The following is a 16,507-nucleotide window of genomic DNA, read 5'->3' as shown; positions in this document are numbered from 1 at the left end:
GCACTCAGCAGTAGCAGTTAAGTCTTATTTAACACATCCCATCAGATTAGTTGGCCAATTCCTGTTTTTGTGGTATTAGAGAAGTCACAGCTGTGAGATATTGAGGTGTTTGGAACCAATTTAATCCTGTGGTTGGGTGTTTGCTATGGAAACTGCTGTACTTTAAAATGTTACTGCTTCCAGTTCCTTGTTGCCACCTTTTCTGATTACCCACAAGAAAGCTGGCAGAACAGATGAAATGCATAAGGATTACTTATTTTATTGCAAAATGCATTTTCTGTTTCACTCTGGACCTGTGGTGATGGTGAAAGCCTCAACACAAAGGGATGGTGGTTGCTGTTGGATTTGTCAGAGGTTTTCTGATCGTGGTCTAAATACCTAGAGCCTTACTCATGTTTGTCAGCAAAACAAAACGAGCATGAATTGCTTATTTGAATTTAGAAATTTGAGTGGCAGTGTAAAACTTTTTTTTTTTAACTAAAAAGTTAAAAGTAGTAATTTTATGTTCACTGTCTTGTGTCTGATAATGCTAAGGAGCACTCATCAGTGAGAAATATTTATAGGTAGGTGCTGCAAAAGTTCAAACCAAAAATGCAATCCCTAGAGACAGTGGGAGATAACCTTGCATGTTCTGATGCTCGGTACCTAAAAACTTCCGTTTCAGATGAGGAAGATTGTTCTGCAAGTTCTTCTTGCAACCTGTTCTAAAACAGGACTCGAAGCAGTTCTGGGAAGTCATTTGCTGTGAGATTGCATATGCAAACAGTCAGAAAATAATGGATTCTTAATGCATTTTAACTAGGATTCTTCCCAATATGCCAGCTGTGTGTGTGTTGTGCAGCTCACTGGCTGTCTGTCTTTTTATAATGCTCCTGTGTTATAGGGAATCTATGTCAAAACAGTAATGGGAATAGCAGCTAGTCCGGCACTGCCATCCATACCTTCTATATTCTGAGAAAGATGGCCAAATATCTACAACACAGTTTAAGCAATACCAGGGGGGAGGGGGGGAAGGGAGGATTATATACAGCGTGTCACTCCTTTAAATTTCTAATCGTTATGCATGTGTAAAACTTTCTCCTTACTTATCTAACAAGATTCCTGGGGCTTTTTTATTACAATGGTAATTCTACCTTGACAGATTTTAATAACTTCTTTAAAATAATAATAGTAAGATAAAATACTCAGGCTCGCTAAGATTTTTATATTGCAACTTTTAGGTTGCAGTGATGTTAAAATACTAGAAGATGCTTTGCTATTGGAAAACCTTACAGCTATGGAGTTGCATCTTCATTTGACTAAGTGGCATTTCAATACTCAGCTTTTTATAATTCTCTAAAGCTGTGGTTTTATGATGCTGGAGAGTGAACATTAACTGAAGCTGACCCTTGTAATGAATGTTGTTTTGAATATATTTAACACACAAGCTTGCACTACAGAACTGAATGATTTTAAGGTTTTAGTGTGCTGATTCCTGCAGTCTGGATAATCTCCTAATGCATAGATGCACAATTTTAACGTAGGTGACTGAATCCTCACTTAGGTTTCTATCTTGTGTTTTGTGCAAGAAAATTCTTGTGACCTAGAGATACAGTACTACTTGATAAGTAATACTGCATCTCTGGGGCACTGTTTTTTTTCCTTCTTCCTCATTTTCTCCCCTTTCAACCACTCAATTTAAATGGAACATTAGTATCAGCTTAAAAGTATAATGTGTGAAGCACTTCAATTCAGAAATACATCTCAGATGCCTTTGTTTTGCTGAAGTATTTCAGGTCTCCTTAAGCTGGAAAGGGAGTAACTTTGGGCGGAGTAAGGGGCAGGGGGGAAATGCCAATAACTGCCTCGAAAATGAAAAGCAGTGGGAAACTAGTTCTTCTGGAATGGCTCTACCTTTCACTGTTTGCAGTGCAAGTGCTGATTTTACTTGTAACCTGAAGACAGGTTGTCCCCTTCAAAACTCGGTTGTAGCCTCTGTTGTGGCCTCTGTTCAATTTGGTTCGTCCAAAACAGGTTGGTTTCTGTAGTTTGGTTTCCCATATATATGTAGCCAGTCTTTAATTCAGTACTCTTCTGTTCTTATTGTACCATATTGATTTTAAATACTCAACCTAATTCCCAGTCACCAGGAGAAAGGCGGTAATAGCAAATTACAGTATTTGAACTTCACAAAAATTTGGTCATTGCTACTGTCATTAATGTAAAACATTAAAACCTTGCTTTGTGCTGCAGCATTTATTAGGTCAGAAGTTAAAATTTCTGTCTGAAGCAATGTTGTTGTTTAAATGCCAGTTTTAATTCCTTCTTTAATAAATTGAAAGGATTTTTATTTTGAATTAAGACATTATCACTGGTGTATTTTAGTGCCTAAAAAAATAGTAGCAGTCATAATAAACACTTCTCTTCCCTTCCTGTTGTTTTTTCCACTCCCTCCCAGCATGTCATCATGTTTTATTCTTCCTTACTATCAGTAATAATTTTCCTGGTTGAAATAACTGTAATCTTATTGTTAAAGGACAAATTTCTCTGCAAAATTTCTGTAGATTAACACCCTTCAACATGTATTTATTTGCAAAATTTGACAGTCTACATCCTTGTGTTCTTATTATTTAGTTTCTGACCAAAGAATTCAGTTGTTATGTTGCTTTTTCACATTTAATGTTGTTAGGGGAAAGAAAATGCTCATTCAGCAAGGGCCACCTTCAAAAATGTACTATGGGGAAATTAAAATTACTATCCCTTTGTATATGGTCTGAAGAATGTAATATTTACAAATGTGAAAGATTTTTTTCTTTTTCTTTTCCCAAGCTGTTAATAATATACTATGTGATAAAAACGGGGTTCCTCTTGCCCTGCAGTGTCATAAACGTGAGGAATAACACGTGGCAAGCAAAAAGCAGCATGGCAGAACAGTGTATTTTACTATGGTGAAATATTACAGATCTATGTGTACTGATGCAGACATTATAATAAATATTATACTGATCGTTCAAGTCCTCTCTAATAGTACTATAATGTTAAGGGATGATCACTTAAAGTTGACGAAGTTCTCCAGTGTCTAGTTATGAGGTAGCTGAGTGGGTGACAATGTTCTAATTACTTGGATCGGATTTTTTTTTAACTGAAACCATCTGTTGCTGCAGAAGAATTGGAGTTTTATTTTGCACTCGCCCACATAGTATGGATTCAGATGTGGGCAGGTGAATGAGATCATTAGAACAAAATGACTGGGAGTCTGCCTAAGTTTTTGCATGGTTTCATGGCCTTCATTCATTGTTAGTAATGGGTAATAGTTTGTTAAAATGCAGTAGGTAACAAGTCAAATCAGTATAACTAGCCATTGTTTTTGCCATGTTCGTATTTGGTAATACAATGCTTAGTATTAAATAAATGTGATCTGTAGTCCTGCTATAAAAGTGTTTTATTCAGAGTTCTGTTTTGATGAATATTTGTTATAGGAATCTTGCCTAGATCAACAGTCTGACTCATGAATGTTGTCGAACTGAGAGCACATACTGTAAGATGAATTGTAATAACCGCAATGTATTTTTGTTTTATTTCAGTAGAATAGGCCCTCCATCCTCTCCTACAGGAGGAGAGAAAGAGGAAAATCCTGCTGTGCTGGCTGAGAATTGTTTCAGAGAACTATTAGGACGTGCAACCTATGGAAATATGAATAATGCTGTCAGACCAGTTTTTGCGTAAGTGTGAGATTTATGGAAGATCTTACTCTAACAGATTGATTTATTTCATCCTCTCTAATCATGTTATGTTAAATTCCTTCACTGGTTCCTCCTTTTCAACCCATCAGATTCTACTAACACAGTTATTCTTATCTCTTCAGAAGCGCCCCTTCATTTAATCTCACCTTTGTCTTGACTATCTGTTAACTTGAAGATAGTTATGCAGGAATATTTGTCCCACTTTATAGAAGTGCAATATAATGATTTGTATGGATTGTTTCTTCAGCTGGCCTTTCTTTTAAATGTAAAACTGTTTGTCCGAGGTGTTAACATTGCATTGATGGCTATTTCAGTTAGCAAAGAGACAAGCCAAGTAAAACTTAAGTAGCACAAAGGAGTGCCCTGCCCAAATTAACAAATAAAAGTTAAGACTTCTACTTTCCTTGCAGTTGTCTTCAAAGACCCATTTTGACATTCTATAAAAAACATCTCTGGCAGCTCATTTAGTGTATGGCAGGTGTGCAGACAGTATGCACATTATGCAAGAAAGTACAAATTATTGCTGTTAGATTAGCTGTCGAGTTCAGCATTTTTCTGTTTTGTTCTTGATATTGTCCCAATTGTTTCTTAAATAAATAAAACATATGAGTATTCAGTATTAAGATAACTTGAATCTACTTCTTTCACCTTTGCTGGTGTCTTAGGAGTGGCCATGTTCTCAGGAAAAATGTCTTTGTAGGAAGTTTTATACACAGTGGTACTAGTTTTAAACCATGTCTTTTACTAGTGATGAGGAGAGCTGCTTGCTTCTTGTTGTGGATTTTCAAGTTATCTATCTGTTATGGGAATATCTGCTTTTAGATGGTCTACTTTTTTTCCATCAAGACTAAGTGTTCCATTCGTACAATGACAGACTTTAAAGCTACTGAAAGCCTTTTTCAAGTTACCACTCTTAAGCAAGAACACAAATGCAAACAGAAGATAGGGAAGACCTTTTACTTATTAAGGGTGGAAAACATCCATAAACCCTTTTTTTTTTTTTCTCTCTCTCCCATTAAATACAAAGATTTATATTAAGAGCACAAAGGATTAAATACAAAGACCCATACTACTATCTTTTTACCATGTGCACCAATCATACCAGTCTGATAGAGATTAAGTGCTGCAGAGTTGGATGTTCTACTTATTAAGAATTTGAATTCTTTCCCACATTTGGAATTTAATTTCCATTCCTCCAAAATGCTTGCCATTATTAGTAAACGTTTGGGTGGTAAGCATAGTCTGGATGGACTATTTTGGACTCCTTTAAGTTCCTTTTAGGGGCTGATCTCTAAACTTCATCAGGATATGCAGTTACTTCAGTACGTTTCAGTATCAGAAAATTTTCCACAAGCAATTCCTGATTCCTAAGAGTAGACAGCTTTTACTTTGTTTTCAATTTGAGAAGGTGTCATGCCTGCATTTCATGGCGCAGATCCAGAGCTTTATAGATTCAGTGTTATTTCCAGCATGATTTCTTGTCTTATTATGCATAATCCTAAGGACCTGCTTGAGTCTCTGTGCACCTTTCAACTCTACGTGCTGCATTTGTACATGGAAATCAGTAGATAATGATGAGTTATCTTTATAGTCACTATTTTGTGTTCCATTTCAAGAAGAGGGCAATATTTTTTTCATAAATTACTGCTATAAAGATTTTGTATTTTTGAAGAACGAGAGATGCAGAAAATAAAATTTCCAAGATGCTCTTCCTAAACAAAAAGGTAGAACTATGTCTGATCAGCTTCACTTTGTGAATGAGCAGAACCTGTATAAAGAAAGTTTGAAATAGTACAGAGGCTGCATCTTTATCTTTATTTTAAAAAATGTGACTTAGGTTATGCATCCTTGATTAGAAAGCAGTTGCTCCTAACATATTCCTCAGCTCAACACTGTTTTAAAAAGCTCTGGAAAGAAAAATAGGGCCAGTTATTATGACACTGAAAATGAAGGTTTGGTTTTCCAATTGAAGAGTTTGCTTCATATGACATTGGAGTATCAGTCACCATGTTATTACTTTCTCATTCTTAAAACTGAGAGAATAGTACTTCTTACATCATGAGGCTGAATATATTCAAAGATTGATGGATTTAAGCATAACGAATGGAGTTCAAATCTGAAGTTAGTCCTCTGGTGGGGCTTTGAGTTGACCTTAATTCTCCTTGCCTTTAGCATAAAATCTCCATTATTATAAGTGTCTCTAGTGACTAGAAACTCAAATTCTCATTTTTAATGAAATCTGACAGATCAGTCTGGCAAACTGCTTAATGAAAGTCAAGTTTTATATTCCTATGGTTTGAAAAGATTGCTTATTGTGTGTCAACAATCACAAGTTATTTAGATTTACCAGAATTTTAGCGTGAATTTGCAATAGTGAATGGATTTGGTGTATACTGGGGGGTAAAGAAGTCTATTGAATATAAACAACTTTCCAAGTATAACAAATTATACCCCCCCCATTCATTTCACTATTTCTGCTCTTATGAGTTACCACATAATTTGTGTAAGATTTTCTAATCATAGTAAAGTATTGGTGTTTAGAATTCTTTCAAGTCACGGTGTATGAGAAGAATTTTTTGTATATATTTCTGTTGCTTTCTAAATAAGGAATTGCACAATCAAGGCATACTGAAGTCTACATGACAATGTATTCTGTAAACACTCTCTTTACTCTGGAGGACAGTATATTCCTGTAACCTTGCTTTATCTTTACACAGTCTAATAGTTTTGACTGTGATTCACTTTTATTTAGTTAAGCTCCAAATGGGTTAGCTTTTTCTTTCAGTGCTCTCAGATACCTCTGCTCTTAAATAGGATTGATTTTTTTTTTAGGCTCAATTCCAAATTCTTTCCAGTGTTTTTTGAATACAGGTGAGAAATGTAATGTAAATCTGCATAGGACTCATGGTGGTATCACTAATATTGCAAGAATTAGCAGCATGCACTGCTTCAAATGAAGCTTAAAAATGTGTATCTTACAAAAACTGTTTTATGATGTGAATACTCGTGGTGTTACTTTGACATCACTTATAGTTACATTGCCAAAGAAGAACCAGAGACTGAATTGGATCTTGAGAAGTATCACTGCAAAAATCTTAACCTGACTGGATAACTTTCTTCGTTTCGATTTTAATACCAGGCTTTCAGAATGCTTGTATTTAATACTTTTTTGGAATACTAATAGTAAAATGAATTTTGACAATGGCTTTATTTGTTACTGTGTTAAGCTTTCAGATGCAAGCTTGCACCCTCTTTTATTGCCCTCATATTATGACCTGTTTACCAGTAAAGCAAATTGAAAATAATTTATTTCCTCAGACTTGTAGATTTGCACAGCAACTGTACTCTGGCAGCATTTACACTAATGTTAAATTGGTATTTCTTGTGCGGCTGCCTAGAACCATGCCAAAGGTCTGGAATTCCTTCACCTTTGGAAAGAGGTGAAGGTTCAGGAAGCATTTTCAAAAACTATGTTAATAAGCAGGGCAATGAAAGCAGGATAGCATCTGTGGTACCAGTTCAAAAGTAAAAGTTGCTGAAAGATGCTCTCTGTAGGGAGCAAGAGTTCTTCCTGTCTGCCATGACTCTGTGGAACTGGATGACAGCAGAAGCCAGGTTTGTGAAAGACGGTGCCAAAAGGACTCGAAGGAGCAGCTTTCACTTGAAAGCTCAGGGTTGCTTTTCTGTGCGGCTTACAGATTCAAATCTGGACGATAATGTATTTATCCCCAGTCTTCTGGCTTTTTACAGAGGCTTCATCTAGAATTTTGTACATACAAATCCCAGTGGAAAGCAAACTTGCTTGTCAGCTGTGGTTTGGGGGTTTTTTGGTTGTATTTGTTGTTGGTGGTGGTGGTTTGGTTTGGTTCCTTCTCCCTGCCACCGACCACTTTCCTCCGCCCTTGGGATTGCATGCAAGCATTCTGAATGGATTTGAGCACTTTATCACCAAAGCCGGCCAGCCCTTATTGTATGCTGAAGATGCCTTGTTGTACAATACCCACACTCACAGCCACCAGCATCACACTCTTTGGCCCACTAGTGTCAAAATTACCTGAAGTGTATTTTGAATGACTGTCCTGCATTTCATTGCAGGAATTGTAATATTTAATGAGCTATGTTTCACTGTAGCAAACCCCTGCAATTTGCTTATGGATCTATGAAGTGTGAACGTTTTCTGCCTTTTGGGGTTTAATTTTTGTAATAAGTCTCCACTGTGGTCAGAATTTAATATAGAAGCTTTAGTTTAACGTTGAAACTGCATGGCAGAACAGTTGTTTAATTAGTCTTCCTCATATGTAATGAAGCCTTTTCAGCATTTCAGGAGAGCTGGTCCATAAAGAAAACATTACTTACTAATGTGGTGTTTTGCCTTTCTGAACAAGCCCCATTTCTGCTTTCTGGTCATCGATATCAATTTATCCTTTTCCATAGTAAGGATTGCTTGCGTATGTGGCTTAATGAGGGTGAATTCAGAGACCGTTACTGGCTATCACTCCATAAAAACTGTAACGTGCACCAGTGGTTCCTGCTGTTGCTTTTAATTTGAGGAAACCTAACTGTGCCACATTTGCTATGTATGTATATAAGGCCTTAATGGAAGGCAGTCTACCAACCTCAAAGTTTTTCAAGACTAGGAAAGACACTTTTTAAAATAAATAAAAACTGAGTAATAGGAATGTTTTGATTGTTTACATGGTGAATGGAAAAAGCCCTGATAATTAGCAGTTTGTGATTGAAGCACTGAGACCTACAATGACTGTGTTCAGGTCTTGAGCCCCTGCCACATTCGAGAACGCCTCACCCAGGTGAGGATATTTGGAAATCTTTTCTTTGCCAGAAGAGATCTGAAGTTGTTATGGATTGGAAAAGTTGCCTTGATCTAATATTTGAACCAATGTTTTCCATGCCTAATCCCTGGAGCCTGGAATGTCTCTCTGTGGAAGATGGGCAGTTGGAAGTGCTGACGTGAGTTTGAAGAGACTATTCTTGAGCACCTCCAGGCTGTGAAATGGAGGCATATTGCTGTGTTGGACAGATCACGCCATAAGGTTTACAGGTTATAGCAGCCTCAGGCAGAACCACAGCCCACACATGAATTTCAACTAATTGAGACTATTTCTTTCCTAAAGTAAATTTTTCATGAGGCTGGCTAGTCAAATGCCCTTTCCTGCATAAAGTTGAACCATACTGTAGGGTAGTCACCTTTCAAAAGCTACACGAAACTTTCATCCCTAAAAATGTTGCTTCAGAGTTTGTCATTTGTTAATTCAGTGTTAAAAAGCTTTATTAGAGGATAGCCTCTATTAAAAGAACCATAGAACTGGAAAAAAATTTACATAAGATATGACTTGATTTAAAAATAAATAAATGCATCATGCTGAAAATACAATGTAGTGCCTTTTACAAAAAAAAAAACCTACATTGAATGCACTGCCTGCATTATGACAAGTAAAATAATATGACCTACAAGAATCTAATACTCTTTTTTTATTATTTTTTTACTCTTTTTTTTTTTTAAGAAGGAAGATTCCACTGCACAAAATATACTTGCACGCTGAGCTATTACACACAACATTAACCTAGTCTGTCACCTTTCCATCAGTTCAGCTACCTGAAGCAGCTAATTCTTTGCCTTTCTGAAGAAAGAAAACTGTATCTCTTGTTTTGAGAGGAAAGGACTTTCAAAAGCTTCAACTGTAGTTGACAGTAATCTGCTTGAATGAATCTTTGGGGCAGATAAAGAGGAACCCTCTAGAGGAACAGAGAACACATGCTAGCCTAAAAGATTAAAGGATCGGCTTCAATCTGGAGAAGATAGTGGAGAGTATGGTTTTGTATCTGATGAGACAAAAAGAAAATAGGATAGCTAAATTAAGTTATCATGTAAAAGAAATGAGAGATTGTACTGGAATGATAATAGGGAGAAGGAAGAAATGAATGCAAATGTGAGCCACTAAGCCTTGAAGGATTTAAAGAGGTAATTTTGTTCATCTTTCTGCCCTAAGGCAGGATTAAATATACCTGCGTGTTTGGAATGTGCTCAAGAAAGGCAGCTAGCCCCAAGAAGTAGTCTAATTTAATAGTAATGCAAATATTGCTGTTATCTTGACAGATGAACTTGCACATTTGATGTTCCTGAAAATCTTGCCCTAGTAAGGGTTCCTATTAAGAGGATGCAGTATGTCAAAATGGCAGTACACTTTCTTAACTCTGCAATGGACTACAAGATAATTTAGGGGAGAAGAGAAGGTAGTTTTATGCCAACTGGTTTAATCAACCTTGAAGGAGAGCTGTGTACTCTGCTGGTTCACTAGACTAGTAGCAGCTCGCCAGCAAGTTAATTGAGACCTCTAGATTTTAGGCAAAATAAGTTAAAGAACCCTTTCAATTCTGGAGTGTTTGAATGTTGACTTCTTTTACATGTCTGCTTTCAGGTCTGTAATTTTGAAGTATCTTTAGATGTTTGCTATGTTTTGGGGGGAAAAGTCAGACCGAAAGTTATTCTGTAGCTGAGATACCAGTTTAGAAACTGTCTGAAATCAGTCTCTATAAGAAAAAAAATATATATTCTTACCTAAATCATTCTTAGTAACAGGCACACTTTTTCACTCTTTTAAAAATGCACATATCTTTATCATACTTTTCGAGATACTCAGTTCTCCACTTCAGAAAATTTGAGCTGTGCCCTATTCATAGCTTTCAGGATGGTACTTAAGAAGTATTTCTTGTCTTCTTTGCATGCAACTCTGATAAAGGTTTTAATCAGTGGTTCTTGTCAACGATGGTATATTTTAAGAGAAACAGTGGTATTTGTTGTTCTATTTTGATATTTCTTGCAGAAAGTGTTGTAAGGTAAGTGAAATGCCTTAGAACAATGGGGGGGCTACAAAGAGTAGCTCTCTTAACTTGTTTTTTTCATATATGTTTTTTCATGAAACCACTATGAAAATGAAAACAGTTCTCCAAGTTTCTGTTCTGGGCATAGTATTCAACCTTAATTGCTTTGTAGCTGCTAATTGAAAAGAACTTCTTTATCTTATTTAGAGAAAGTTCGAAAGTTTGTTAAAGTATGATTACTATCTACTCTAGTGCAATGGCGTGTTGTTGTTTGTTTGTTTTTTTCTTTTAATGTAAATGAGCATGTAATGTCCCATCCATTTTTATGTGTGCCCTTTGTATGGAAACAGTATATTCTAAACTGCATATCTTTGATATGAATAGATTCTTTAAATTCCTGAATATAAAAGATCATATTTGGTTAAGGCAATATCTGTTACTGCCAAATGTTTTGTAAACACATATTAAACGGAACACTTTTCTGAAGTGTTAATTTTGTCACCTAGTCAATAAGCTAGGTGAGAAGCTAGAAGGTACAGCTGCAAGTACTTTTAGAATTAAAAGTGAGGAAATCATCCTTTTGAGGTGGATTTTGAGGAATGTGTAAGGTGCCATTTATTGTATCTCTTCAATGTTGTTGTTTTAAATCTTTTAATTTTTGGTTACAGGCATTTAGACCATCATAGACTATGGGATCCCAATGAATTTGCTGTTTCCTGCTTCAAGATCATCATGTATTCTATACAGGTAGGTTTGTTCTAGGGTTGTTTTACTCACACGTGTTCTGAACACATGAGACAGGGTTAAATGCTTACCTCATGATGATGATAGACAGTAGATGAAGTCAAACAACCCAGAAAATCACTTCCCAGAATTCTTTAAAGAGCAACTTACACTTAAACTTTTCAAATATTAGTGCATTGTGCTTCGTGATCAGAAGTTTTCTGATTATCTTTCAATTAATAGGTTTGCAGAAGGAAATAAAGATATTAAGGAATCCTCGGGAGAAGGTAGTGTGGAGGTCCCTCAGCAAGTCCCAGAACAAGAGGCAGGATAGCCATGCTGATCTAACATTGTGTCTGATAAATATCTTCTAGGTTGCTTATGTTTCCAGCCAATGCACTGTAGAACCCAAAAAACATGCAGCTGTGTTATGCTAATCGATTTTTACCAGTAGGCAGCCAGTGTTATCTGTAAACATGTTAAGTCTTGGACTGTATCAAGCACAAACACCCAAAATACAAAATTATCACAGAATTCAAGCTCTAGATATGCATAATTTATCTTAATATGTCCTGTTGCATGTACCTATCGCTGAAGTGAGGTCAGTCTTTGCTCTGATAAAATTATAGCGTCAATAAAATCTGGCTCTTCCTGCTGATATTCAGTATAGGTGCATGTAGAGTGATATTTAGGAGCAGCCCTCTGAAGTGAGATCTTTGGGTTATGTTATAGCTATGGAAACAACATTTTAGTGCTTCTTAATCATCAAACAGCAGATTAGAAGTTAAGAACTGTTCAGAAAGAAAACTTAGACAAGACAGAAAACATCAGTATGGCCTCCATGTTGAGCCAAATTTTGAATGGTGTGTACAGTCCTTGTTCCCACACTTCAGAAAAGAACTGGAAAACAAGTAGAGAAAAGTGACAAAAATTATTAAAGGTTTCTGTATGAGGAAAAATTGGAGGAGGCTACAGGTCTTTAGTCAAAAGGAGGTGGTGGAGGAATAGATGTGAAGGAAGGAAACATGAATTAATGAGTTGTAGTAGGTGAGCAGGGAATGCTTTTTTTTTTTTTTTTTTTTTTTTTTTTCCTTAGCATTTATTAGTGCAAGGATTCTGGTCAGATTCAAGTAAGGTTCTGTTATTCAGGAGTAAAATGAAACTAGGAGATGATAGTGAAAACAGACTGTTATTCACATAACATAAAACAGGGCTGTGGAGATCCTTGCTGCAGAACATTGTGGATGCTGAAGACATCCACACTCCCAAAAAGTGATAGGACAGGTTCGTGGAAGAAAGCTGAATTTTCTCAGCTTATGTATCAACGTTTTTTAAGAACTGTTGAAGTCCTTGAACTGCAGTTAGCTGAATGAAGTATTGTTGAATGCTTCCCCTATTCTTGTAGGCTTTCCCAGATATTTTAATACTGTGTGCTCCTGAAACAGGGCTGGATGGACCTCTGTGGCTTCATCTATCCTTTGGTTAATTCATGTTTAATCCTGTACTGATTGAAATTTAGACAAATTTGTGAGTAAGAATATTGCAAAATAGAAAAACTGTCCTGAATCTAGCTGAATAGTGTGTCAGTTTACGCTAAATAAAGTTGCAGATGAAATTTTTTACTTTCCAATGTATTTTTTTAATAGGCACAATATTCCCATCATGTAATACAAGAAATACTTGGACACCTTGATGTTCGCAAAAGGGACTCGCCACGAGTCCGTGCTGGCATTATTCAAGTTCTTTTGGAAGCAGTTGCAATAGCTGCTAAAGGATCAGTAGGTAAGTCATGTTCAGTTAATGGTATCAGCTCAAATGGGTTTGTTTTCAGACTGAATGAAAGCAGATATTTTGATGATGATGATTATTTTTATTTCGTTACATTTTTCTTCTTTGTGCTGATAAAACATACCTGAAATTTTGTTCAGCAGTTTGCAATTAGTCACATGTATGCTTACATGGTCTTTTGACTTTTAATAGATGTATACTCCTTTGCATCAAAAAATTTAGATATGTTCTTACAATCTTGTGTAAGGCAGGAATTTCTGCTTTGTAAGAAGTAACAAAGTTCAAGAACTACATGTGACTACAAAAAAAAAAAAAATCAGGAAGGCTGTTGATACAACTGCTATGAGATGACCAGTACTATGGGTGTCAAGAGTAGGATGAGGAAAACTCTATGAAATTTTACCTCAGTAACTAATGAGGAGTTTTACGTTCACATGCTTACCTTCATCTTGTCCTTAATGTTTTTGGTTTGCTTCATGAACATGAGTCTGAGCCTATCCTTGCTCTCTTTATACAAGACTTGCTAATGTGTACAAGTAGACTTGTGGAGCCTTTTATCGTATTATGAAAAGAGCTCATTATTTGATCCATTGGATGGAACCGGATTTAATAGCAAACTCTGAAATAACTGAAACACAGGTGTAAATATCTGCAGTTGCACCCATTACTGATACTTATTTTCAGCAACCACGTTTTTTTGGATCTATGTAAAACTTGATAGTAATGGAATATGCATATATATCTTATTGCTCTTCCTCATTCCAAAATAATTCAGAAAAACATCAAGTTATAGCATATTTCAAAAGTTTCTTTCTAGACCATATCCGTCAAGCAGTACATTTCACTTGTTCCTTTCAGCTTAATCTGATTTCTCCTGAAAAGGGATTGAAAGGGATTGCTTTTGTTTTCTTAAGGCATCTTTCACTTGACAGCTGCAGTCATTGTTATGTGTTGTTTCCAGGTCCAACAGTTCTGGAGGTTTTTAATACCTTATTGAAGCACTTGCGCATCAGTGTTGACTTTGAGCTGGGTGATAGGCGCAGTTCAGCTGGCAGTGCCACTTTCAACACAAGCTCCAAGGAGAGTGATGAGAGGATTGTCCAGAATGCTATTATTCAAACAATTGGTGAGTTAAGGACAGTTACACAGGCTCACTTAAAATCCTTCCCCTGCCCCCAGTGAGATAGTATTAAAATAGAGCTTGAATTAAAAATGAATAATGGTGAGTGTGGGATCCCTGACTGTACTTCTAAATCCCAGGCTTAGCTTGCACATTTGGCTTCTAAAAGGCTGTTCTTTTAGTTATTAACTGAACAGATACATGAGACACTCAGCGAAAATTAAAATGCCAGCATTTTGTCAGTTATTGTCCTCTTTATACTGGACTTTTAATAAGCATGCTGATTATATTATAATGTCCCTTATAATCATTGTATACATTTGGTACAGTATTAATATTAGTCCTTTTATGAAAATCGTACATCAGGCTCTATATAGTAACATATTTTAGTAGGTATTACTTGATGGCTTGTGGAAACCAATGTTAAACATAGCTACAGTGATGACACCTAATGGCCAGTTGTGCTGCCGTGACTTACTGCAGTACATTTAAGAGGGATAATATAGAATGGTAGCAACCATTTCTGTAAATGATTTCATTAAAATAACCATCCTGTTTTTTTCAGATTTTCTCACAATGGTAGTGTAATTAATATATATATATATAGCAGTGTATTTAAAGATGTGTTCCTTTACACTTCCCCTTTTTCTTAAGTAATTAAAATTTTATTAATTGATAAATTTGCTTATTCTTTGAATCTTTCTGGATCAGTAGCAAATATGTAGTAAACTATTTCTCACCATTATAGTAAAACTCCATTTAAATAAGTGTATAAAAAAAAAAGTCTCTTAAAGTAAAAAATTTTTTATTCCTTCAAACTGATTTAGGGATTATTGCTGTGTAAAGGCATAGTTGTAAGATAGTTGTATACTTGTGAGACTTCTGTTAGCACACCTTAATATTTAATGGTAACATAAGAGGCAAAAGTAAATAACACTTTGTTCCCGCAGGAAACATTGACAGTTCCTCACCAGTTACAAGTTAACAGATGTGACATATTTCAATTTTAAATGACATAATTACCCAGGGAAGATGAGATTAGAAGAAAGCATTAGGGGTTGAAGAAGAAAGTGAGTACTGTGAAAAGACTCTCTGTGCCACTAAGCAGAAACGCTCATGTGGGTTCATGTATGTTACAGCCTGAAACAGGTCCTAGATAGAATAGAAATTTTATTCTTAATCTCTCTTGACTTTGTAAGTATCTTCCTAATGTTTATAAGGCTTCTCTCATAGACAGAAAAGCCTGATATTTCTCTTTCCCTCTATGCTTTCACTCTATTTTTGTTTAGGGTTTTTTGGAAGCAATCTCCCAGATTACCAGAGATCAGAGATTATGATGTTCATTATGGGAAAAGTACCCGTTTTTGGGATAACTTCGCAATCACTGGATACAAGCCACCTTGGGTCTGTATGACCTTCTATATTTTTGAATTTCTAATTATAAAGTTAATTTTTCAAATCCTGCTAAATCAAGAAGTGAAAAAAAAATTAAGAAAAATGGAATGCAAGTTCTCACTTGTTAGGGACTGTATTAAATGCCACACACAAACAAGGCAAACACAGTGTCAGCAGTATGAACTCGGTCTCCAAACACATCACTGATAGCATTCCAATCAAACATTTTCTACCTATTTTGCTTATTTTGCTGTCCACATCTACAGTGTTTCTGAGATTATCTACTTAGTGGTCTGCTAATTTCTTAAACGTGTGTTTTCTGAATCGGGGAAGTTGAGCTATAACTATGTCAAATAGCTACATAATTTACAAATGTTTTTTGTTTTTGCTTCAGTCTACACAGGCTGACTTCAGATTAAGAAATGGACTGCAGAAACTACATAAAAGTTTTCACCTTAGATTTTCCCTTTTTTATTTAGAAATAAGAAAAAAGCTGTAAGTGGGTAGACTCCTGCAATAAACTGATAATAAAATAACTTCCTTATTCTGAGTTAATACTTTTGCCTATAATATTAATAATTATATTTAAAGGCTGCTTTTCCTCAGCATGGGGAAAGTAACCGAGAAGGTTGCAGTATATGTTCCAGGTATGCATGGATACTTTATGCCATACATAAATAAGTCTGATCCCCTGCTAGTTTATATAGGAGGTGACTGTCATTCTCCTGGCTTCTTGGCAGCTTTTAATATAATTTAAAACATACCATGTTCCTGCACTATGGGTAATAATCATTCATGGAAAATATGAATCTGTCTGTGCTACTCAATTATGAGTCATTAGGAAGGTATTTGAATTCTGTACTCAGGCTACCAGTTTGTGTGATTTTTTTTTTTTTTCTCTTCCCTCCCCCCTCTAATT

At 35.8% G+C, this 16,507-nt stretch overlaps 1 protein-coding gene across 10 annotated transcripts in view; it reads left to right on the top strand.

The window, feature by feature from the left end:
- Window positions 1–16,507, top strand: part of EFR3A (EFR3 homolog A) — an 83,993-nt gene that overhangs the window by 42,632 nt on the left and 24,854 nt on the right. For 7 of the 10 annotated variants that reach the window (XM_026057048.1, XM_026057050.1, XM_026057045.1 and 4 more), the window contains 6 exons: window positions 3,564–3,701; window positions 7,278–7,337; window positions 11,231–11,309; window positions 12,932–13,067; window positions 14,035–14,199; window positions 15,483–15,597. In XM_026057048.1, coding sequence (XP_025912833.1) covers window positions 3,564–3,701; window positions 7,278–7,337; window positions 11,231–11,309; window positions 12,932–13,067; window positions 14,035–14,199; window positions 15,483–15,597 — 693 coding nt within the window. The remainder of the gene's footprint in view (window positions 1–3,563; window positions 3,702–7,277; window positions 7,338–11,230; window positions 11,310–12,931; window positions 13,068–14,034; window positions 14,200–15,482; window positions 15,598–16,507) is intronic. The other 3 variants (XM_026057046.1, XM_026057051.1, XM_026057049.1) reach the window with 3 other exon arrangements.

The sequence above is a fragment of the Apteryx rowi genome, unplaced genomic scaffold, assembly GCF_003343035.1.
Source record: "Apteryx rowi isolate R43461 unplaced genomic scaffold, aptRow1 scaffold_136, whole genome shotgun sequence".
Classification (NCBI taxonomy): domain Eukaryota; kingdom Metazoa; phylum Chordata; class Aves; order Apterygiformes; family Apterygidae; genus Apteryx; species Apteryx rowi.
This window is presented reverse-complemented; position numbering and strand designations above follow the sequence as displayed.